The 23,886-nt window shown below is 43.5% G+C and overlaps 2 protein-coding genes across 2 annotated transcripts in view; both read right to left on the reverse strand.

The window, feature by feature from the left end:
• Positions 1-441: 441 nt before the first annotated feature.
• The window catches only part of LOC142312210 (uncharacterized), a 93,739-nt gene continuing 70,294 nt past the window's right edge, over positions 442-23,886 (reverse strand). The window contains 1 exon segment of the mRNA XM_075351114.1: positions 442-2,340. Within this exon segment, the coding sequence (XP_075207229.1) occupies positions 1,222-2,340 (1,119 nt within the window). The 3' untranslated portion in view covers positions 442-1,221.
• The window catches only part of LOC142312208 (oocyte zinc finger protein XlCOF29-like), a 31,775-nt gene continuing 10,468 nt past the window's right edge, over positions 2,580-23,886 (reverse strand). Inside the window, exons 7-8 of the mRNA XM_075351113.1 lie at positions 13,862-14,036; positions 2,580-2,657 (exon numbers count right to left, since the gene is read on the reverse strand). Of these exons, the coding sequence (XP_075207228.1) occupies positions 13,972-14,036 (65 nt within the window). The 3' untranslated portion in view covers positions 2,580-2,657; positions 13,862-13,971. The remainder of the gene's footprint in view (positions 2,658-13,861; positions 14,037-23,886) is intronic.

The raw sequence follows: 23,886 nt of genomic DNA on the forward strand, positions 1-23,886 counted from the left end.
CTTCCTGGTTCTGCATAAAGGGTGTGTACGAGGCCATGACCCTTATCTTAAAGGGCCGGCATACCGTAACTCGGAAGTGGAGGTACTTAAGGCGCCTTTTCCCTAAGGAAGGTGCCTGGAAAATGAGTTACATACATTGCCTGTTCTCAGGTCCCATAGCACTGTTGCGGCTGTCTCTGCTGCTCATTTTTGTCTGTTTTTCAGTGTGCTGCTGTTATGCCAAGTCTGCCACTACTGCTACTGTCAAGGGAGGAATTTTGGGTCAAGACTGCTAATGGAGTCTTCGTTTAGGATATCCAGAGACGGCGCCGTATTGCCGTATATCAGTGCCAATATATATATATATATCCATGTATATAAGACAAAGAACACAGACATGCTCTCTTTTCAGCCAGCATCACCAACTGACTCGTATAATACGATAGATCCAATTATACAGTAAGTAAGCATAAATAACCTTGAAACTAACGAAGGAGTGCGTTCACTCCCCAATTTCTCTCATCACTCCTGCCCTCCCGTACATTCCTTTTGTGTGAACATTACTGATAAGAGTTTATAGCTTCACATTCTGGCTTCATCATCTTTAGTTAACTCCTTCATGATTATACAACTTTGAATTATACTATAGGTCTGTGCAATTGCTACACAGACAGACAGATAATTTTGCATCTACATCTACATTTTGATTTAGTTATATACACAGATATTCTTATTACGTTTGAACAAACAAGCTATAGCTCAGTGCTACCTCCACACTACAAGCTGTCACGCTAGCCGTCTACCACGATACCTGCTGCCACAAGTACGGTGACCGGCTACTGCCGCATCCATCCCTCCGTCCAGGTCGAAACCTCGTTTCCGGCTACTCCTGTTACCAATCATCAGAGACTGTCTCCATACCCGTGGGGCCAGCCGTCGCAGTCCCAGTCTTCTCGAGTGGTACCCTGTCTCACACATGCAGCATAACACCGTCACCATTTGAGGTTCTGGTGAAAACCAGGTGTGGTTCCGCAGTCAAGCCCCTCTGGGTTTTTGTGTGCTGTTGCCCAGTAGGTTCGCTAAACACTCATCACTACTAAAGTAATTTTCCCTTTCTCATTAAATATACGACTGTTATATGTTTCATGTACAATTTGTCAATAAAATATATTATTTCTCATTGTTTGATTTATTTTTCATGATCAACAAAATGTGATTTTTTAATAATTCATTTTTCCCAATTTAAGTATGATAATGACTTCTCCCAGTGTGGGATGTTTGATGTTTAAGAAGTTGTGATTTTTGGTTCAAACATTTTCTACATTCTAAACATGAAAAAGGCTTCTACTATGTGTGAATTCTCTGGTGTCTAACAAGATGTGATTTATCGAAAAAACATTTCTCACACTCTGAACATGAAAAAGTCTTCTCTCCTGTGTGAATTCTCTGATGTGTAACAAGACCTAATGTATGTGTAAAACATTTCCCACATTCTGAACATGAATATGGCTTGTCCCCTGTGTGGGTTCTCTGATGTGTAACAAGATGTGATCTGTTGTTAAAACATTTCCCACATTCTGAACATGAATATGGCTTGTCCCCTGTGTGGGTTCTCTGATGTGTAACAAGATGTGATCTGTTGTTAAAACATTTCCCACATTCTGAACATGAATATGGCTTGTCCCCTGTGTGGGTTCTTTGATGTGTAACAAGATATGATCTGTTGTTAAAACATTTCCCACATTCTGAACATGAATATGGCTTCTCCCCTGTGTGAGTTTTCAGGTGAATAACAAGAATTGATTTACGATTAAAACATTTCCCACATTCTGAACATGAATATGGCTTGTCCCCTGTGTGGGTTCTCTGATGAGTTACAAGATTTGATCTCTTGTTAAAACATTTCCCACATTCTGAACATGAATATGGCTTCTCCCCTGTGTGAGTTTTCAGGTGAATAATAAGAATTGATTTACGATTAAAACATTTCTCACATTCTGAGCAGGAATATGGTTTGTCCCCTGTGTGGGTTCTCTGGTGAGTTAAAACATTTGATCTGTTGTTAAAACATTTCCCACATTCTGAACATGAATATGGCTTGTCCCCTGTGTGGGTTCTCTGGTGAGTTACAAGATTTGAACTGCTGTTAAAACATTTCCCACATTCTGAACATGAATATGGCTTCTCCCCTGTGTGGGTTCTCTGGTGAGTTACAAGATTTGATCTGTTGTTAAAACATTTCTCACATTCTGAACACAAATATGACTTCTCCCCGGTATGAATTTTCTTGTGCCTAACAAAATCTGATTTCTGGTTGAAATATCTCCCACACTTCGGACAAATAAATCTTTTCTCATCTGCGTGAATTTTTTGCTGTTTAACAACAGATGTTTCGACTGGAAAACGATTTCCAAATTCTGAATGTGAAAATTGCTTCTTTGCTTTAAGATCAGTTCGTTTTTTATTGCCTATTTTGTGACTTTTATGTTGCTTAGTAGTCTGTGATACTTCACAAGATAGAACCAGTTTCATAGGATCAGATGATAGATCTTTACTGTGAATGGATGATGGAATATCTGGAGTAAAGACATTTTCAATTGTATCCTGTGTGATCTCAAGGTCATCTGATTTATAAATTGAAGATGTCAGTTTTCCCTCTGATCTCCTGTCCTCGTCATCTGCCAAGAAATAAAACAATTATGTTTGAATAAAATATCCTTGAAATGTGTATTGTTGAACATTTCTACTTCAAATGTCCATAGAAATTAGTGATGTAGCCAAATTGAATTGTTCACTAATATAATAACACTTCACATCCTGATAGACGACCTCAAAGCATGAACCAGTAGAGTGTGGTGTTCACCAGTTTGTTCATTCTGCTTCCAAATATTGGGAAAAAAAAACAAACAAAAAATGCTAAAATTATTAATTTAGGTGAAAATGATACAAAACAAAACAAACTTGTACTCATCCCATAAAAACAAGGCTCCACTCAGGTCCATGATATGTCAAAGAAAAACAAATGTTTCCATATTATTAGTGGCTCAAAGGCTCTTGAAAAGTGACATGCCATCTATAAACTAATCCAGCAAAATGCATTATCCCAAAATAAAATCTCCCCCTCACTTCTCAGCCTTGCAGTGTGTTCAAGCCACATTTAGCATTCATGTATTTGGCATTGCTGTAGTGAGAAGACCCCTACAGCACAATCTAGGCATGTGTTGCGTAATAAAAAATGGCATATTTGTCATTTTTACTCTCCAACATCTAATGCATGCTAATTTCCAGAAAGTGTCTGTGGAGTCAAAATAGTCACTATTCCTATAGAAGACTTCACTGAGGGTTAGAATTTCCAAAACGTAGTTAATTTATGGGGTTTTCTATGGCTCATTTTCTGCTATTCTGTCACATTAGGGCTTCTGCAAATGGTGTGCCACATCTCCTTTGGGATATACTCCTTGAAAAAGTTCCAAGCAAAACGTAGGTTGGAGGTCTAAGGTGGTCGCGTCGTTTTTCTTATTTTGGTATGTCCTCTTACTAAATATATAACCTATTTCTTGACATGTTACTTGTTGCAACTTTTTACATGATATTTGTACTGTCTAATGCAGGCGTCTCAAACTCGGCTGGGTGTATGGGCTGCACAGAGGGAAAAAAATAATTTGGAGGGCTGCATTCTTTGCAGGACAAAGTCACATTTTTATTGGTACCATACATTTTTTTTATACACCTTTGGATCACTGATTTTGAACATTTTTCACTTGTTTACTATAACAAATGTGCACATGCTTTGTTTAAATATATATATACTAGCTATACTACCCGGCTTCGCCCGGGTTAATAACTGCTGTTAAAATAGAATGTATTAACAAAAATGTATTGTGCACACAAAAAAATAGGTGTGTTTTAGGGCGATTATGTGGCGAGGTTGGTGTATGTGTGGTGAAATGTGTGCTGAGGGTGGTATATGTGTTCAAGTACGTGGTAGTGTGTGGCGCATTATGTGTGTGTGTTCATATCCCTGAGTGTGGTGAGTATCCCATGTCGGGGCCCCACATTAGCAACTGTACGGTATATACTGGCAGCTGTCAATTTGCCCCCAACACTTTTTGTTTCACTTTTTCCCCATTATGTAGATAGGGGCAAAATTGATTGGTAAATTGGAACGCGCGGGGTTAAAATTTCGCCTCACAACATAGCACCTGGCGCTGCCCGGGATAGTAACTGTCTTTCTGTTTCTCTCCCATTCTCTGTCTCCCCCTCTGTATATATCTCTGTCTCTCTCTCTTTGTCTGTCTGTCTCTTTCCCTGTCTGTCTCTGACTGTCTATTTCTCTGTCTGTCTCAATCTCTATTCAAATGATTTTTATTAGGTTTTGTAGTTAACAAATCTTGAAATCATGCGTTACAAAATTTAAGGACATATATCAATATCTTTCCCTGTCTGTCTGTCTCTTTCCCTGTCTGTCTCTTTCCCTCTCTTTCCCTGTCTCTTTCCTTGTCTGTCTCTTTCCCTCTCTCTTTCTCTGTGTCTGTCTCTTTGTCTGTCTCTTTACCTGTCTTTGTCTGTCTGTCTGTTTCCCTGTGCCTGTCTCTGTCTCTTAACCTGTCTCTCGCTTTCCCTCTCTTTCCCTGTCAGTCTGTATTTTTGTCTGTGTCTGTCTCTTTGTGTTTGTGTCTTACCCTGTCTATTTCTTACCCTGTCTGTGTCTACCTCTTTCCCTGTCTGTGTCTGTCTCTTTCCCTGGCTGCATTGTGACACGCCAACATTCCATATAAGGGCGTGGCTGCGCATTCTTCTGAAGTTGTGGCTGCACTGTGGCTCCCAGCTCCATTCGCTTTAATGGAGGCAGGTTTTTTGGTGAATAACTGGAAAGCGCGGGGTTAAAATTTCCCCTCAAAACATAGCCTATGACGCTCTCGGGGTCCAGAAGTGTGAGTGTGCAAAATTTTGTGGCTGTAGCTGCGACAGTGCAGATGCCAATCCCGGACATATATATACACACACACACACACACACACACACACACACACACACACACACACACACACACACACAGCTTTATATAATTATATATATATAAATAAAACATTTGATGGTAAAAAAAAGTCATTCATTATTTTTGAGGGGTTTTTTTTTTTACATTTTATCCCTTTCTTGTAACTAATAGTGTTACAATTAGCACTATATAGAAATTTTGGCCAACATCTTTTAGTAATGTTCCTCATCTTGTTGTAATGTGCCCATCCATCCTTGTCCCCTTGTAGTATTGTGCCCCATCCTACAGTAATGTGCCTCATCCTTGTCCCCATCCTATAGTAATGTCCCCATCCTTGTCCCCATCTTGTAGTAATCTGTCTCATCCTTGTCCCCATCCTATAGTAATGTGGCCCATCCTTGTCCCCATCTTATCGTAATGTGCCCATCTTGTAGTAATGTGTTCACCCTTGTCCCCATCCTATAGTAATGTCCCCAACCTATAGTAATGTGCCCATCCTGTAGTAATGTGTCCATCCTTGTCCCCATCTTATAGTAATATTCCCCATCCTTGTCCCCTTGTAATCTCCCTATCCTGTAGTACTGTCCCCATCCTATAGTTTTCCCATTCTATAGTAATGTGCCGATCCTACAGTAATGTCCCCATCCTATAGTAATGTGCCCAGCTTGTCCTCATCCTATAATAATGTCCCCAGCCTTGTCCCTATCCTGTAGTAATGTCCCCATCCTATAGTAATGTGGCGGCGGCTGAAAGGGGGCAGTGACTATAACTTACCGATCGCTCTCCTCAGCTTCCACAAACGCCGGAGTGAAGCTGAGGGGAGCGGTCAGTAAGTTATAGCTAGTAGTAATGTGCCTATCTTTGACCCCATCCTATAGTAAGTTCCCGATCCTATAGTAATGATTCCCATCCTTGTCCCCTTGTAGTAATGTCCCTATCCTGTAGTATTGTGCCCATCCTAGTCCCCATCCTATAGTAATGTCCCCAGCCTTGTCCCCATCCTGTAGTAATGTCCCCATCCTTTAGTAATAGCCCCAGCCTTTTCCCCATCCTATAGTAATGTGCCCACCTTGTCCCTATTCTATAGTAATGTGCCCACCTTGTCCCTATTCTATAGTAATGTCCCCATCCTATAGTAATGTGGCAGCGGCTGAAAGGGGGCAGTGGCTATAACTTACCGATCGCTCTCCTCAGCTTCCACAAACGCCGGAGTGAAGCTGAGGGGAGCGGTCACCGGCCCAGATCCACGGTGATTGGAGAGATTGGTCACAAAGCCGGTCTCTCCAATCAGAGCTGGGGGCAGGTGAAACCGAGGTCACCCAGCTCCAGCCAATGATTAGTGCTATAGCTGCACTGATCATGGCTGGATTTCAATGTTTCAACCATTTTCAATGGTTGAAACATTACAGTGGCTGTGATTGGCTGAGTGGCGTTCTTCAGCCAATCACAGCCTCCGTAGGTCCTGGGAGGAGACACCACCCCTCCTGAGGTCAGGAAGAGGTCCCCTCCTCCCCGAATCTAAGGTATTTGCAAAGCGATCGCAGCCCCCGGCCGCGATTTCGCCATGACGTACTGGGTATGTCATGGGTCCTTAAGTACCAGGGAGCTATAACGTACCCAGTACGTCATAGGTCGCTAATAGGTTAATGTGCCGTCCTTCACATACACACACAAAAAAAAACAACAAAAACCACCATTCTTCTCACCTGTCCCGCGTTCCCTCGGCTGCCTCATCTCTGCTTCTTGCTGTCTGCAAGCCCGTGCCCCCGGTGACTATCGCGGCTGGTGCAGGGGCCACAGCCACTGTCAGCGATTTATGTCAGATGATCGTTTTGCCGGCGCTGCGCGCGCAGACTCAACCTCTCTGTGCACAACGTTTCCTATGTAGCTTTGGAGGAATAGTTGTGCACAGAGCGCTGGACTTTGAGAGCACAGCGCCGGCAAAACAATCATCTGACATAAAGCGCAGACAGTGGCTGCGGCCCCTGCACCGGCTGTGATAGTCAACAGTGACACGGGCCTGGGGCCGCACGAAGCAGCCTGAGGGGCCGCATGCGGCCCGCATGTTTGAGACCTCTGGCCTAATGTATAAGGGATGATAAACACATAGTACTAATCCATATATTAGTAAACACTGATTTTTTAATAGTGCTCACCACTTTTTACATTCTGTGTCTATGAATGTTTTTATCTTAACATACGATTTAATGATGTATTTAAATGCACTTTACTTTATATGATTCTTCCTTTTGGTGGTATCTTTTCTCCTTGATGTCTGATAATTATCATTAGATAATCCACCTACTGTATATATTTGATAGTATTTATCAACTGTGTATCCTACTACTCTTTGTGAAAATCAAAGAATTGGGGCTGCATCAACATTTTAGCTAAATTAATTGTTTTTTGCACTTTGTGGTAATTCCTCAATGTGGTTTTAGATGCTTTGAAGAGTGCAATTTTCCAAAATCTAGGCCCCTCAAGAAATCTTTCAAAACAGATTTCTTATCCAAACAATAGACGTTAATTTAACTGAACAAATATAACATTTTGGCTAAATTCGTAAGCCATCATCCGAAATAAAAGGCTGTAGTAAAAAAAGTAAAGAGGATGTTGGAAAAATGCTGCCAACCTAAAGTAGAAATACAGTTAAAAGAAAGGCTATCAGTAAATTTGATAAAATCTGGAGCCCATGGCTCAACACCCCAGGACTGCCATCCCAAATCTTACTACTGTGTTTTTCTAAAAATAAGATTCTGTCTTATACCTTTTTTTGTCTCCAAAAAAGCACTGGAGTCTATTTTTTGGTAGGTTTTATTTTGGGGAAAAACAGTTGGGGGTAAGTTTAGCCCTCTCAAAAAAGCAAACCCCCCCCTTCCCAAGAGAATCATACTGTACCAGACCCCTGGACGTCAGCATGGCTACCAGGTCCTCTTGCAATCTTCAGCTGGCACTGCCAGCAGCTATGCTCCACAGTAGACTTCCCCTGCTTCTGGCTGACACACTCACATACATCAAATCGCACATTCATACTCACATACAGTCATATGAAAAAGTTTGGGCACCCCTATTAATGTTAACCTTTTTTCTTTATAACAATTTGGGTTTTTGCAACAGCTATTTCAGTTTCATATATCTAATAACTGATGGTCTCAGTAATATTTCTGGATTGAAATGAGGTTTATTGTACTAACAGAAAACGTGCAATCCGCATTTAAACTAAATTTGACCGATGCAAAAGTATGGGCACCTCAACATAAAAGTGACATTAATATTTTGTAGATCCTCCTTTTGCAAAAATAACAGCCTCTAGTCGCTTCCTGTAGCTTTTAATGAGTTCCTGGATGAAGGTATATTTGACCATTCATGTTTACAATACAATTCCAGTTCAGTTAAGTTTGAAGGTCGCCGAGCATGGACAGAACGCTTCAAATCATCCCACAGATGTTCAATGATATTCAGGTCTGGGGACTGGGATGGCCATTCCAGAACATTGTAATTGTTCCTCTGCATGAATGCCTGAGTAGATTTTGAGCGGTGTTTTGGATCATTGTCTTGCTGAAATATCCATCCCCTGCGTAACTTCAACTTCGTCACTGATTCTTGCACACTGATTCTTGCACATTATTGTCAAGAATCTGCTGATACTGAGTTGAATCCATGCGACCCTCAACTTTAACAAGATTCCCGGTGCCGGCATTGGCCACACAGCCCCAAAGCATGATGGAACCTCCACCAAATTTTACTGTGGGTAGCAAGTGCTTTTTTTGGAATGCCGTGTTTTTTTGCCTCCATGCATAACGCCTTTATGTATGACCAAACAACTCAATCTTTGTTTCATCAGTCCACAGGACCTTCTTCCAAAATGTAACTGGCTTGTCCAAATGTGCTTTTGCATACCTCAGGCGACTGTTTGTGGCGTGCTTTCAGAAACGGCTTTTTTCGCATCACTCTCCCATACAGCTTCTCCTTGTGCAAAGTGCGCTGTATTGTTGACCGATGCACATTGACACCATCTGCAGCAAGATGATGCTGCAGGTCTTTGGAGGTGGTCTGTGGATTGTCCTTGACTGTTCTCACCATTCTTCTTCTCTGCCTTTCTGATATTTTTCTTGGCCTGCCACTTCTGGGCTTAACAAGAACTATACCTGTGTTCTTCCATTTCCTTACTATGTTCCTCACAGTGGAAACTGACAGTTTAAATCTCTGAGACAACTTTTTGTATCCTTCCTCTGAACAACTATGTTGAATAATCTTTGTTTTCAGATTATTTGAGAGTTGTTTTGAGGAGCCCATGATGCCACCCTTCATAGGAGATTCAAATAGGAGAACAACTTGCAAGTGGCCACCTTAAATACCTTTTCTCATGATTGGATACACCTGCCTATGAAGTTCAAAGCTCAATGAGGTTATAAAACCAATTTAGTGCTTTAGTAAGTCAGTAAAAAGTAGTTAGGAGTGTTCAAATCAAGAAATTGATAAGGGTGCCCATACTTTTACACCAGTCAAATTTTGTTTAAATGTAGATTGCACATTTTCTGTTAGTACAATAAACCTCATTTCAATGCAGAAATATTACTGAGTCCATCAGTTATTAGATATATGAAACTGAAATAGCTGTTGCAAAAACCCAAAATGTTATAAAGAAAAAAAATTTACATTAATAGGGGTGCCCAAACTTTTTCATATGACTGTATATACGAGGGAGGACAAAAACACAAGCTTTGGATGGGAATGTTTTGTGCTGATGGCAAGAGGCTCTTTCCCGCAGCACCCAGCTTTCCGTTGCTCTGATATGGGAAACCTGTGTGCTGAGGGAAAGATGTATAGCGAAGGAAAGGGAAGCTGGGTGCTGAGGACAAGATGGATATCAGAACATAGGAAAGCTGGGTGCTGATAGAGGGATTTCAGATCATGGGAAACATGGGTGCTGAGGGAAAGAGCCAAGTGTTAACGTCATTATCCCGTACCTCGAGTGTCAGCCTCATTATTCCATAATCCCAAAAATACAAATTGTTATAAAGAAAAAAGGTTAACATTAATAGGGGTGCCCAAACTTTTTCATATGACTGTACACAAACATCATATCATACACACAATCACATCAGATCGCAAGCACACACACACTCATTTACCACATCCAGCGATACCGATTGTTTCTGGCCAGCAGGGGAAGATGGGACGCAGAGCAGTGGAGAGCAAGTACCTGCGGTGGAACGCATCGATACATTCCACCGCAGGTACGCTACGCGTTCCCCTGCCAGCCAGAAGCAATTGGTATCGCCAGATGTGGTAAGTGTGTCTGTATGATCTAATGTGTGTGCAATCTAATGTGTAATTTTATGTGCGATTGGATGTGTGTGGGTTTGTATTCCACTGCAGATCCTCCCTTTCGGCATCTGGTATGATTGCAGGGTCTTCTTTCTTCTCTCTTTTGGGTGTATCCGCTTTCTATAATGAAGTGTCCTGCATTATTCTTTAACTTACTTTTTTAGCTGCACAGACACTTCATTATTGAACCGCAACTAGGAGTTATTTTTGGGGTAGGGTTTATATTTAAGCCTTGCACCGAAAATGTTGAAAATTCCTACTAGGGCTTAATTTTGGGGGGGGATCTTATATTTGGAAAAGCAGGGTACTAGAGAACCTGTTTACCATGCTTTAATTATCCTTAAGCTGGGGTCACACTAAACGACAGCGACAACGACGTCGCTGTTACGTCACCATTTTCTGTGACGTAGCAGCGACCTTGTAAGTCGCTGTTATGATCGCTGCTTAGCTGTCAAACAGCAGCCGAAGCAGCGATCATAACGACACGCGTTGCTGTCCTGCAACATGTGCAGAGAGCAGGGAGCCGCGCACACTGAGCGCTGGCTCCCTGCTCTCCTAGCTACAGTACACATCGGGTTAATTACACGATGTGTACTGCAGCTACATGTGCAGAGAGCAGGAGCCGGCGCTGGCAGCGTGAGAGCGGCGGAGGCTGGTAACGAAGGTAAATATCGGGTAACCACCTTGGTTACCCGATGTTTACCTTGGTTACAGCTTACCGCAGCTGCCAGATGCCGGCTCCTGCTCCCTGCTCGCTTCATTTCGTCGCTCTCTCGCTGTCACACACAGCGATCTGTGCGTCACAGCGGGAGAGCGACGACCAAAAAATGAAGCTGGACATTCAGCAACGAGCGGCGACCTCACAGCAGGGGCCAGCTCGTTGCTGGATGTCACACACAGCGACGGGACGTCGCTGCAACGTCACAGAAAATGGTGACGTAGCAGCGACGTCGTTGTCACTGTGTGTGACACCACCTTTAGGCCCTGTGCGCACACTGCGTTTTTGCTGCAGAAATTTCTTGAGAAAATGGTTGTAACCTTTCTGCAGACATTCCCCAGCAAAACCTATGGAAAAAAAAATAGCTGTACGCACACTGCGTTTTTTTCTCAAGAAAATTCTTTTTGTAGATTTTCTTGAGAAAAAAATGAGCACTTCTTTTATGCAGGTAGCTGCGTTATTTCACTCCATTTACTGTAATGTAATCATGAATAATGCAGGTAGCAAATTATGTGCATTTCATTGCGTTTTCTTGCATTATTGCCGCGTTATTTCGCGTTTTTCGGAACAATGTTCATCACTGCCCTGCGTTTTGCAGGGAACTGATGTCATTTTGATAGGAAGAGGAAGTTGAGCAGAGCGTAAATACACACAGATCACACTCACACACAGACATATAGAATACACATAGAAATCAAACGTACATATTCAAAATAAAAAACGAAAAGGAAAAAAAAAATGGGCTCCGCTATATTTTTACCGTCCAGCCAAGGTAAGCATACAGCGGCAGCCCGGTATTCTCAGGCTGAGGAGGGTGAGGGCTATGGGTAATTCCCCCCCCCATCCCGCAACCAAGAATATCAGCTCGCTGCTGCCCCGAGAATGTCGCATCCATTATGCGACAGTCCCGGCGTGTTACCGGCTCTTCCCGATTGTCGTGATGAGGTGGCAATAGGGGTAATAACGAGTTAATGGCAGCGCATAGCTGCCACTAAGCCCTAGCTTAATCATGGCAGCGTCTATTAGACAGCTTCCATGATTAACCTATAAGTAAAGTGAATAAACACACACACCGAAAAATCCTTTATTTTAAATAAAATAACAAAAAAGCCCCCTCTGTTACCACTTTATTAGCCCCCCCAAACACACAGCTCCGACGTAATCCACACAGGTCCCACGACGCTTGCAGACTAACCTAGCCACATCTGACACATGGTACTCAATGCAGCCTCGTTCAGTGAGCGATGCTGCAGGGGTAACTACATGTCATTTCTCACGGACGGTGATATCAACATATTACCGCTTGCGAGAACTGCAGTGTATCCTCACATTGACTATCTATTGATTGATTGATCTGTCCTCTATTTTTTATCGATTATCTTTCTATCCATCTATCTATTTATCTGTCTATTTATCTCTCGATTATCTATCTATTCATCTTTCTATCTATCCATTATCTGTCTGTCTATCCATCTATCTATCCATTATCTATCTATCCCTCTATTATCTATCCATTATCTATCTATTTATCTATTATCTATCTATCTATCTGTCTATCCATCTATCTATTCATTATCTATTCATCTATCCATCTTTCTATCTATTTATCTATCCATCCATTATCTATCTATTATCTATATATTATTTATTGCTGTTAAAAGCATTAAAAAACGCAGGGACCAACCTGCAAAAAACGCACCAAAAGCACACAAAAAAATGCACCAAAAGGCGGTAAAAACGTATGCGTTTTTCGGTGCGTTATTGGTGCGTTTTTTTAACGCAGGTGCGCTAATCCTTCGCTCTAAAGAAATTTCTTAAGAAAAATCCTTTTTCTAGTGCGCACATAGCCTTATGCTTCCAATAAGCTTCCTCTGGTTATATATAAAGGTTTCATGACTGTGTTCATTATTTATACAGCCTCGTAATAAGTGCCTGACTGATTTTCTTTCCAAAGTTCTTTATGCATAGGACGGACCCTAAGGGGCCCACGGTAATAGAGGTTCTAATGTGATATGGGATGGGGGATTATTGTTTTTGTGTCAAGTACAAGGTGTTTGTCTTCATTTTGTATGTAAAAAAGTAAAACAGATAAGTAAAAAGAAAAATAATCTGATTTAACCCCCCCAAAAAAGTATAAATACGGTAATTGTTATTTATTAGCCAGTTTGTATGGTATCACTATCTGTTTTAAAATGTAAGGTCTGAAAGTTACAAATCTAAATAAATTTGGTAATTTTCAGGTATTTCCAATAATAAATGCAAAATATATCAACCTAAAATTACCATAAACAAAGTACGTGTTACAGAAAAAAATATTTTAGAAGCATCCAAAGTTATCACCACATAAAATGACACGTAATCATAAATCAAAAAGAAATTGTGCAACAATAATAGCACTGTAAGCTGTAAGTCCAAAGGTTTTCTTTTATTGTACTCCTGCAATGTGTTTCAAGGACTAAGTTTTCATCTATTACATTTTTAAATGAATAAAAAAAGGAAAATGGGCTGATGCAAAAGTTTGGGCACCCTTCTTGGTTAGTACCTAGTTGCACCCACTTTGGCAAGTATCACAGCTTCTAAACGCATTTTGTAGCCAGCCAAGAGTCTTTCAATTCTTGTTTGAAGCCTTTTTGTTAGTGAAGGGCAAACCCGCAGATACCCGAAATTTTCAGGTCCAACCAGGTTTTAAAAAAAAAAAATTGTTCCAGCCCAGAATTGATCCCGGATATCTGCCTGGTTGCCGGTTTCCATATAAGTCTATGGGAACTAGAATCCAGAGCTTTAACATGGTGGTAAAAGTGATAGGGGGATTAGAGCAGGCGCATTATACTTACCAGTCTCTCACGTGGCTGTAACGCTACTTCTTTGAACGCTCATTATCCTTCATACATATGCACTACTTCCCCTGCCCTCTGGCAGTGACGGCGTCTTTGATTGGTTGAAGTCAGATGAACCCCCACACAGTGTGACAGCATGTCTGACTACTTTCAATCACAGATGTGTGCGTACCTATAGTGTAAAAATAAACAAAACAAAAACTTAGATAGGTATCAAAATATGGGAGGATCGTAACAGTTAAAGCATATGGCTACAGGCTGCAGCCCCCAGGAATATGATTATCATAGCTGTATATCAAAATAAGAGGGACTGCATGTCGCTTATTTTTTAATTATTTAAATAAATAATTTCAAAAATCGGCATATGATTCTCCCCAATTTTGATACTCAGCCATAATAAAGCTGACAGCTAGGGGCTGGTATTCACAGGCTGGGGAGGTCCCATGGTTATTGTTCCCTCAGCCTAAAATTAGCAGACTGCAGCCGCCCAGGATTGTCGCAACCATTAGATGTGACAATCCTGGAACATTACCTGGCTTATCCAGATTGCCATGGTGCAGTGGCAATCGGGGTAATAAGGAGTTAATAACTCACAGCTGCCACTTAACCCTAGATTAATAATGGGAGGCATCTGAGACCCTCTCATTACTAATCTGTAAGTGAAAAGAAATAAAAAACGGAAAATTTACATAAAAAATCCTTTATTTGAAATAAAATACAAAAAAACCTCTTTCTCCTCTTTATTAAATCTGAAACACCCATATTTTAAATGATATTAGACTGAGGGTAGGACCCCTGCATTTTGAAGTCCTCTTATGTCCTGGAGGGCCTTCCCAATCCTATTGTACTGGGTCTATCCTGGTTGGTGAAACATTAACCTGTAGTGGATTGGCAATCCAGGGGAGTTGTTGACTGGGGAAATAACTGTTTTGATAATTGACTGAACACTTCTCTTTCTGCGGTCTTCATGGAGACCTTACCTGCATTTTTATCTGGTTTTGAGGATGTAGCTTGAGAGAGAGGGGATGTCAGGATTTGCCTCCCCATTTTGTATAAGACTGTGCCACTAATCTGCTTCCAGGAGCAAACCTACCCAAATCCACACTATATAATCTCTCTGGCTCACAGAGGCAAGCCATGAAAGATTACATTGCCGAGAGTCTGGAGAAGGGACATATCAGACCCTCCTCTTCGCCCATTGCAGCAGTGTTCTTCGTTAAGAAGGATGGGGGGTCTCTGCCATTGTTTGGATTTTCAGGAATTTAATCAGATTACTGTCAAAGACCCATATCCTTTTCCTCTGATTCCGAATCTATTCATCCAGACTGAGGGAGCTAAATGGTTCTCCAAGTTGGACTTAAGGGGGACTTAAAATCTGGTTACAATCCTAGAAGGGGATGAATGGAAAACAAAAAACAACTTTCAATACACCTGAGGGGCACTTTGAGAGCCTAGTTATGTCATTTGGCCTCGCTAATGCCTCCATCGTTTTACAGCATTAATTATATTTTTCAGAATTTGGTGGGCAGGTTTGTGGTGGTTTATTTGGACGATATCTTGGTCTACTCACCTGATATGGAGACACATCAGGTAAATGTTAAACAGGTATTAAAGATATTAAAAGATATAATATATGCCAAAATGGATGTGTGTTTTCACTGTCTAAGAGGGTGCATTTTTGGTGTTAAGATATGAATAATGATCAGATTGATCTGAAAATGCGTCATCTTTTTTAATTGGAATTGTAGCCATTGAATTTTGTCACGTGAAATAAAGTTTTGGAAATTTTTATTGTTTGGGATTGCTGGATTTTTCTTTGATTTCTTTGGGATTACAGTTTCCAGTAACTAGCTGAACTTTATTCCGTGCATTTCCTCTCCAATGCCAGGATCTACAGTTGGCTATGGAGATACACAGCTCAGCAGGCAGTATCACATAGGAGAGGATTAGATACACAGCTCAGGAGCTAGTATCACCAAGGATAGGATTAGATACTGTCTGCTGAGTTGCTGTATCATACAGGATAGGATTGGATACACAGCCCTGCAGACAGTATCACCGGTACACACACAGGCCGACAGGTGACAGGTGGAAGGGTGTTTTTGGAGACGGTAGCAGCGCCGAGGCACACAGAGGTAGCAGAGGCGCACACACAGCAGCGGCGGCGGGGGGCAGAGCGGAGGGAGGGGGTGTCACTGCAGACGGTAACAGTGGGGGGGAGGGGCGGCGGTTTCAGCAGTAGCGGTGGCTGGGTAGAGCTAATGGAGGGGGTGTCATTGGAGGCAGCGGCGGTAGCGGGGCAGAGCGGAGGGAGGGGGTGTCATTGGAGTCGGTGGTGGTGGCGGCGGTAGCAGAGCGGAGGGAGGGGATGTCATTGGAGTCGGTGGTGGCGGCTGCGGTAGTGGGGGCAGAGCGGAGGGAGGGGGTGTCATTGGCGACAGTAACTGCGGGGGAGCGTCCATACTCACACATCCCGGCGGTTGACAGGGGTTAAGTGGAGCAAACAGCATACGCTGTGAGCTCCACAATGACGGCGCCGATCTCCTCCCTCTGCTGTGATCTGGACAGCCCAGGGGGCAGGTCCAGGTCCCAGCAGACGCCCACTGTAACGTTAGCAAAGGGGTCGGATTCTGACCCCTGTTCTCTGTGCACAGGGGCTGCCATAAAAGGAATGAGTTACTGTCATTACACACACAGCAAATCCAGCATGGCAGCCCCCAGTGCCTCCAGTAAAATAAGAATTAAATAAAAACTAAATAAGCTGCGATTTTCATTTTGTATTAGAAATACTTGATTTCATAATCACTATTTTTAATACAAAAATAAAAAACCGCGATACCTTCCCGATGCATTATCCAGAAGATTCCCTGGTATTAGTGATTATGTGAACCCTGTAGCCATTTTGCAGAAGGGGGTGGTCTTATCGGCCTTGTGCCCAGATCTGGAGGGGGAGGTTTTGGAGGCTCAGGGGGACGCCCCAGCCTCTTGCCATTACAGGAGGTTATTTGTGCCACATAATTTGCACTACAAAATAATTGTGGAACATCACAATACTGTACTTATGGGTCATCCAGGTAGTAAAGCAAATTAAGATGTGGTTTACTATATGTCTGCTTGCAGTATTTGTCCATGATCCAAGGTAACGCATACTCATCTGTCGGGATCTCTCCTAACATTGACTATCCACAATAGACCATGGACGCATTTATCCATGAATTTCATTACTAACCTACCTTTGACTTTGAGAAAGACTGTGGTTTTGGTGGTTGTGGATAGGTTCAGCAAGATGGTACATTTCATCGGGCTACTGGCACTTCGTAATGCCAAGACTCTGGCTCAGGTGTTCATCAATGAGATTGTGAACCTTCACAGGGTTCCTGACGATATCGCCTCAGATTGGTGAACCCAGTTTGTTTCTAAATTATAGAATGCATTGTGTGTATGACCTGGGGGTGCAATTGTCTTTCTCTTCTGCCTTCCATCCTCAGTCGAATAGGAGATAAACTGTGGAAAAAGAAGCGCAATAGGGTCTTACCCCAGTAGCAAGGGGGGGGTAGGGAGGGGTGGTATTACTCACCTATAGGGGTTGTGACAGTCACAACTCCTATAACAGCATGTAGGTAAATCCAAGCCACGGCAGCGGTCCCAAAAATTGGCAGATGACAGAGAGTAGTAGAATGGGGTGTCCAAGCCGCGCCAATGACTCAGCCGATCCTGAAGATTGTGGATTAATGTTGCTTTTATTCAATACACAGGTCAGGTCAACGCGTTTCGGGAGTCACAGCTCCCTTCAGCAGGACAGACTGGCAAGAACAACAAGTCTGTCCTGATGAAGGGAGCTGTGCCTCCCGAAACGTGTTGACCTGACCTGTGTATTGAATAAAAGCAACATTAATCCACAATCTTCAGGATCGGCTGAGTCATTGGCGCGGCTTGGACACCCCATTCTACTACTCTCTGTTATCCTCAGTTGAATAGTCAGACTAAGGGCATAAATCAAAATTTGGAAACTTACCTTAGGTGCTCTCTCTCCAAGAATCAGGAGCATTGGGCATCTTACATCTTGGCCGAATTATTTTGTGCATACGGTTTTCATCTGCAATTTGGTACCTTTAGTGGTAGAGGGGCCTTGAGAGTCCTTGAGGAGGAGAGTTTTGCCTCATCACTTTCTTCTGTATGGCAAAGAGGTCACAGTAATTTGAAGCTGATGTGAGACATATACAAACATATGGCTGACAAAAAAACGCTGGCCAGGTCTGGGCCTAAGTGTGAATCACTGTGTGTGGTTGTCTACCAGGAATATTAAGTTGAAGATTCCTTCCTGGAAGCTAGGATCTAGGTTTTTTGATCCCTTTAAAGTAACCGCCGTCATTAACTAAGTAGCATTTTGTCTGGAGTTACCTCAGGCTCTTCAGATCCACAATGTGTTACACTGGTCACTGCTCAAAAACTATGTACTACCTTTGGAGCTGTCCCCATTGCTGCCATCCCCAATCATGGTTGATGGTAATTTAGAGTTTCAAATAGCTAAGATGGTTGAGTCTTGTTTTTTATGTCGTCCCTGTGAATACTTGGTGCACTGGAGGGGTTATGGTGCAGAAGAAAGGATGTCCGTTCCAGGATTAGATGTGAACGCCATATGGTTGGTTCGTTCATTTTATGCTTTTCACCCGAATAAACCTGGTCCTGAGTGTCCAAAAACCATTCGTAGAAGGGGAAATACGATCACGTTTGTGTCACGCTTGACAGACAGTCTTGTAGTTTCTGGCTGTAGAATGTCACAGTGTTTGGCTACACAAGCTGCTCTCTGACTTTTCTTTTTTCCCTGATTTTAGGTTTTTCCTTTTCTCTTCAGGATCCTGTGGACGTCCTCACTTTTTCAGCTGTTATTCTTCAGCAGTTCTCTTTGTGCATTTAAATACCCTCACTCCCCCTTACTCTGTGTTGGTGATAGGTCTAATACCCTTAACACGTCTTCAGTGCAAGCAGTCGGCTTGTATTCATCTGGAGAAACTTTGTTGTTGTTGCAGTTCCTCTCCCTGAGTCATCTGGAGGTAAGTCATTTGTTTACTTTCCCCTGTGTATATTCCATGTGTTGCGAATGGGGGACAGACCACGGCAGGGGGGGGCTGCTCGAGACGCTCGGATCCGGGTGGTTGGTATGGCTCAAGTGGCAGCCGGACCCAGGCTCGTGCAGCCATCCATCTCTCACAAGTAAAAAAAGGGATGTATTTACAGGGGAGAGTTTGTCAGTGACGCCACCCGTGGGTTGCGGTGATTGTTGGGGACACCGCGGCTGCCTTGGTATGGGGTGCCCGGGGCTGATTGAGCGGGGCAGCAGGATGGTATCCCCTCCATGGGTAGGGGAGGTGTTGTCCCGGGGCCTAGGTGTCGGTGAGATGGAGTGATCAGGCGCAGTCTGCAGGGATGGAACGGATGATACTGGTGTACTCACTGTTTGGAATAAAGTCACACAGAGTCCAGATAGTAAACCAACTGCCAGAAACCGGTAGCCTCCGGAGGGGTGTGCTCGGGTCCCGCACACTGGTGGACAGAACAGGAGCCCTTCCTCCTGCGCTTGAGTGTTGTTGTCTTGTGTGTTGACTAGTCCGCATGAAACGGGACAAGTCCGCTGCCGGTGACTTTTCCGTGGAAGCTGTGGCCCACGAGAACTGACCCTTGGGATTTTAGCAGGCACTTGCAGATGCCCTATCCCCCTCATTGGGCTTCCGTCTCGCTTATTCTGGGCTGTTAGTGGGGCAAGACTTGGAATCTTGTCCCCTACTGGTTAATTGGAAAGGTGCTTGCAGCTGTCCTCGCTCTAGGGTCCAGGTACCCCGACTATGCACGGCCTCTGGACCAGATTCTCGCTGTCGGCACCAGCGGCCTAAAACCCTGCCCTGGTCCACTTAAGGTCTCCCGCGACCAGATCTCCATCGCCTGTGGCCCTGCTCTGCCATCTGCCACCTAGTCAGCTCAAGTAGTCCAGTAGTTCAGGAGCTACAACCCATGACTACCACTCACTCCTCTCACTTCCACTGTCCAAGCTTAACTGCTCCGCTTGACTTTTGTCTCTTCCCTCCCCTTGACACCTCAGAACCCCTAGGTGGGCGTCACCATCTACCTGGCCCTGCCCACTGGTGTGTCCCTATTGTCCTGGGGGGGTGACTAGGCTTTTGAGGCTGTTGTTTGTACCTGTGCAGGGTTGTGTTGGAAGGCCAAGGAGGAGAGAATCCTGCATCAGGAAGATGGATGCAGTCTTCTGTGACAACCTGATTTTGTCAGGGCGTCACACATGTGTGTTCTTTAGAGCATAATGGGGTTAAAGGGAACCGGTCAGGTCAAAAATGCGTTAAACCCTACAAGCAGGAGCCTGTGTGAGTCATTAACCCCTTCCAACCCATCCCTTTCTTGTAATATTGTGTAATATGAAAGTAGTAAAATATGTTTTATTACGTACATATTCTCTATGTAAATGGAAGGAGGGAAGGGGTTACTAGTTCACACAGGCTCCTGCTTGTAGGTTATAATGCTTTTTTGACCTGACAGGTTCCCTTTAACTAAGCGGTCATTCCATCCATTCCCTACCTATGGCCTATTTCAGGGTCAGTCAGGGTCAGGTATCCAGCTCAGCACATAGGTGCGGAACCTATCTAGGGTGGAGAGGGAAGCCAGGAAGCAGATATAGGTTTGGTCAGGGGTCACTATCTCCCTCTTTCCTAGACACAGAGTTTCCCTTCCCATTCGCTTGGTACTTCCCCATACCTAGCGTGACACAAAATGTCTCCTGAACACGAAACTGTGTGGCCACACATCAGGGCTGAGAAAGAACGAGTGCTATTTGGCTATTGGAGCACAGAGTTTGCTAGAAAAGTTTGTGGGTGACATTTGCAGAGTCCCTTGGGTGCCAGAAAAGGAGAAAAATCCCCAAAAGTAACTCTTTGCAGCTGTGGTGACTATTTTGTAACAACCACTCCATGCTTTTTTTAAAGAAGAATTACAAATGACATTTAGTGCCCATACATTGAGTCCAGCTTGTTCTTCTGGTGACATGCACCCTGTAAATCGTTAATTGGGCTTTCCCCACTACAGTAATGCCAAACATGTGGCTGCTTACTGCAGTTTAGGCACCCTGGGGCTCAGAAGGAGTGAGGCACTTTGATTTGGGAGCACAGATTTCACTGGATTTTATTGAGGGAGGTAGAGCCATGTCGCTTTTCCAGAGCCTTTGTTCTACCAGTAATGAGGGAACCCCTTTATTTCAAATTACAGATGAAAAACCAGACCCCACTCAGGTCAGAGTGGGAGCTGGATTTGTGCGGGATGAGTTAGGGTTTTTATTGGTAACATTTTGTGGTACGTAGCATTTTCCGATCACTTTCATTGTAAGTCTGGGATCACATTCTAGTGTTCTACGCTAAGCAGTTACAATGAGTTTTCTATATAAATCCCACAAAAATGCAATTCAGATTAAATACCTGATGGAACCGCATACTATACTGAGGCAGATGGAGACACTTTGAACTCCGTTTGGCTTCTCTTCCGGTGGTAACCTTCTTTTTAGGCATGCACAGAACTGTGCTCATCCACACTTGTGAGCAAAAAAGACACCTAAAGTGATGGGACATTGCCGGAAAAGAGACCAGATGACGTCCAAAGTGGCTCCATCTGCCTCATTATAGTGACTGGTTGCATTGGAGGTTTTGGCGAAATTGCTGTTTTTGAGTTTTATGTGGAAACCCTGAAGTAAGGGCTCACCAGAGCAGAGGATAAATGTGAGCCAAGCCTTAATCCAATTTTTGGAAGGCAGAATAAACAAATAAAACAACAGTACAAGAAAAGCTTTTATTTTCATACTGTTTGCCATGCAGTATTAATGGTAAGATGATCCCTTCACCCTGTAATGAACTACTCATCTCTCCCACCATCCTCCCCACCCATCTCACCCTCTCCTCAGATCTGTTCCTCCACTTTACACCCTGTGTCTCCAGACACACACAGCCACCTCACGGCCTCTCCTGCTCCCACCTTTTAACACTCTCTCTGCTTCTCCTCACTGCTGGGGATATCTCTCCTAATCCTGGTCCTCCTGACCACATCCCCAGTGTCACATCTAACTCCTAACCACAATCTAACACAAATTTCCGCAACCCTTCTAACCTTATATACCCATTCACCCGGCCCCCATTTCCCCAGTCCCACTAACAGGAGCCCTATGGAACGCTCGCGCTGTCTGCAATAAACTTTCCTACATTCATGATCTTTTCATCACTAATAAACTTACCTTCCTTGGCATCACAGAAACCTGGCCCACCGCCTCTGACACTGCCTCTCTTGCTGCACTTTCTTATGGCGATCTCAAACTCTCTCACACACCCCGCCCCAGTGACAAGCATGGTGGAGGAGTTGGTTTGCTCCTATCCAACCAATGCTCCTTTACACCAATTCCACTACCACCCTCTGTTACTCTCCCCTCTTTTGAGGTGCACTCCATACGCATCTACGCCCCCTCCAACCTCCAACTGGCTGTCATTTATCGCCCTCCAGGGCGAGCCACTGCCTTTTTTGACCATTTCACCACCTGGCTACTACATTTCCTTTCCACCGACACCCCCACCCATCATGGGTGACTTTAACCCCTTCACGACCGGCCGATTTTTCGCTTTCCGTTTTTTTTTTTCGCCATTCTTTTTCTGAGAGACGTAACTTTTTTATTTTTCAGTCAATATGGTCATGTGAGGGCTCATTTTTTGCGGAACGAGCTGTACTTTTAAATGAAACTATCAGTTTTACCATATTGTGTACTAGAAAATGGCAAAAAAATTCCAAATGCTGAAAAATTGCAAAAAAAGTGCGATAGCACTATGGTTTTTGAGATATTTTATTCACTGTGTTCACTATATGGTAAAACTGATGTGTGGGTGTGATGCCTCAGGTCAGTGCGAGTTCGTAGACACCGAACATGTATAGGTTTACTTTTATATAAGGGGTTAAAAAAAAAATCGGAAGTTTGTCCGAAAAAAGTGGCGCACGTTTTACGCCATATTCCGTGACCCGTAGCGTTCTCATTTTTCGGGATCTTAGGCTCAATGACGGCTTATTTTTTGCGTCTCGAGCTGACGTTTTTAACGGTACCATTTTTGCGCAGATGCTACGTTTTGATCGCCTCTTATTGCATTTTGCGCAAAAGTTGTGGCGACAAAAAAACGTCGTTTTGGCGTTTGGAATTTTTTTGCCGCTACGCCGTTTACTGATCAGATTAATTGATTTTATATTTTGATAGATCGGGCGTTTCTGAACGCGGCGATACCAAATGTGTGTATATTTTTTATTTTTTTAACCCTTTAATTTTCAATGGGGCGAATGGGGGGTGATTTGAACTTTTAGGTTTTTTTGTTTTTTTTTAATTTTTTAAAACTTATTTTTTAACTTTTTTTTTTATTTTACTAGTCCCCCTAGGGGGCTATTGCGATCAGCATTCCGATCGCTCTGCAGTATCTGCTGATCACAGCTGGAAGGCTGTAAACAGCAGATACGCTCTCTTTCTCTTTTGCTGTGCCCCGGGCACAGCGAAAGTGAAACCAAGTCATGTGTAGTACAGGAGTCATCACATGACCCTGTGCTACCATGACAACTATCGGGAGTCACGTGATCGCGTCACGTGACTTCCGGTTTCGGGCGGTAAGTAAATGCTTACCGCAATCGCGCTTATAATGGCGCTGTCATGTATTGACAGCGCCATATAAGGGGTTAATCGGCACGAGCAGATAACGATTCTGCTCGTGCCTAGCAGGCACACATCTCAGCTGTGAAAATCAGCTGAGATGTGTGCCGATCGCGGCATGCTGCCGCCGGAGGACCGCGGGCAGTAAGATTATGTCATTTAGGACGTAATTTTACGGCCCGCGGTCGTTAAGGGGTTAACATCCCCATTGACACTTCTCACTCATCTGTCTCTAAACTTCTAACACTCGCTTCCTCCTTTGGCCTCACCCATTGGTCCTCTGCAGCTACTCACAAAG

This window comes from Anomaloglossus baeobatrachus, chromosome 5, assembly GCF_048569485.1.
Source record: "Anomaloglossus baeobatrachus isolate aAnoBae1 chromosome 5, aAnoBae1.hap1, whole genome shotgun sequence".
NCBI lineage: Eukaryota > Metazoa > Chordata > Amphibia > Anura > Aromobatidae > Anomaloglossus > Anomaloglossus baeobatrachus.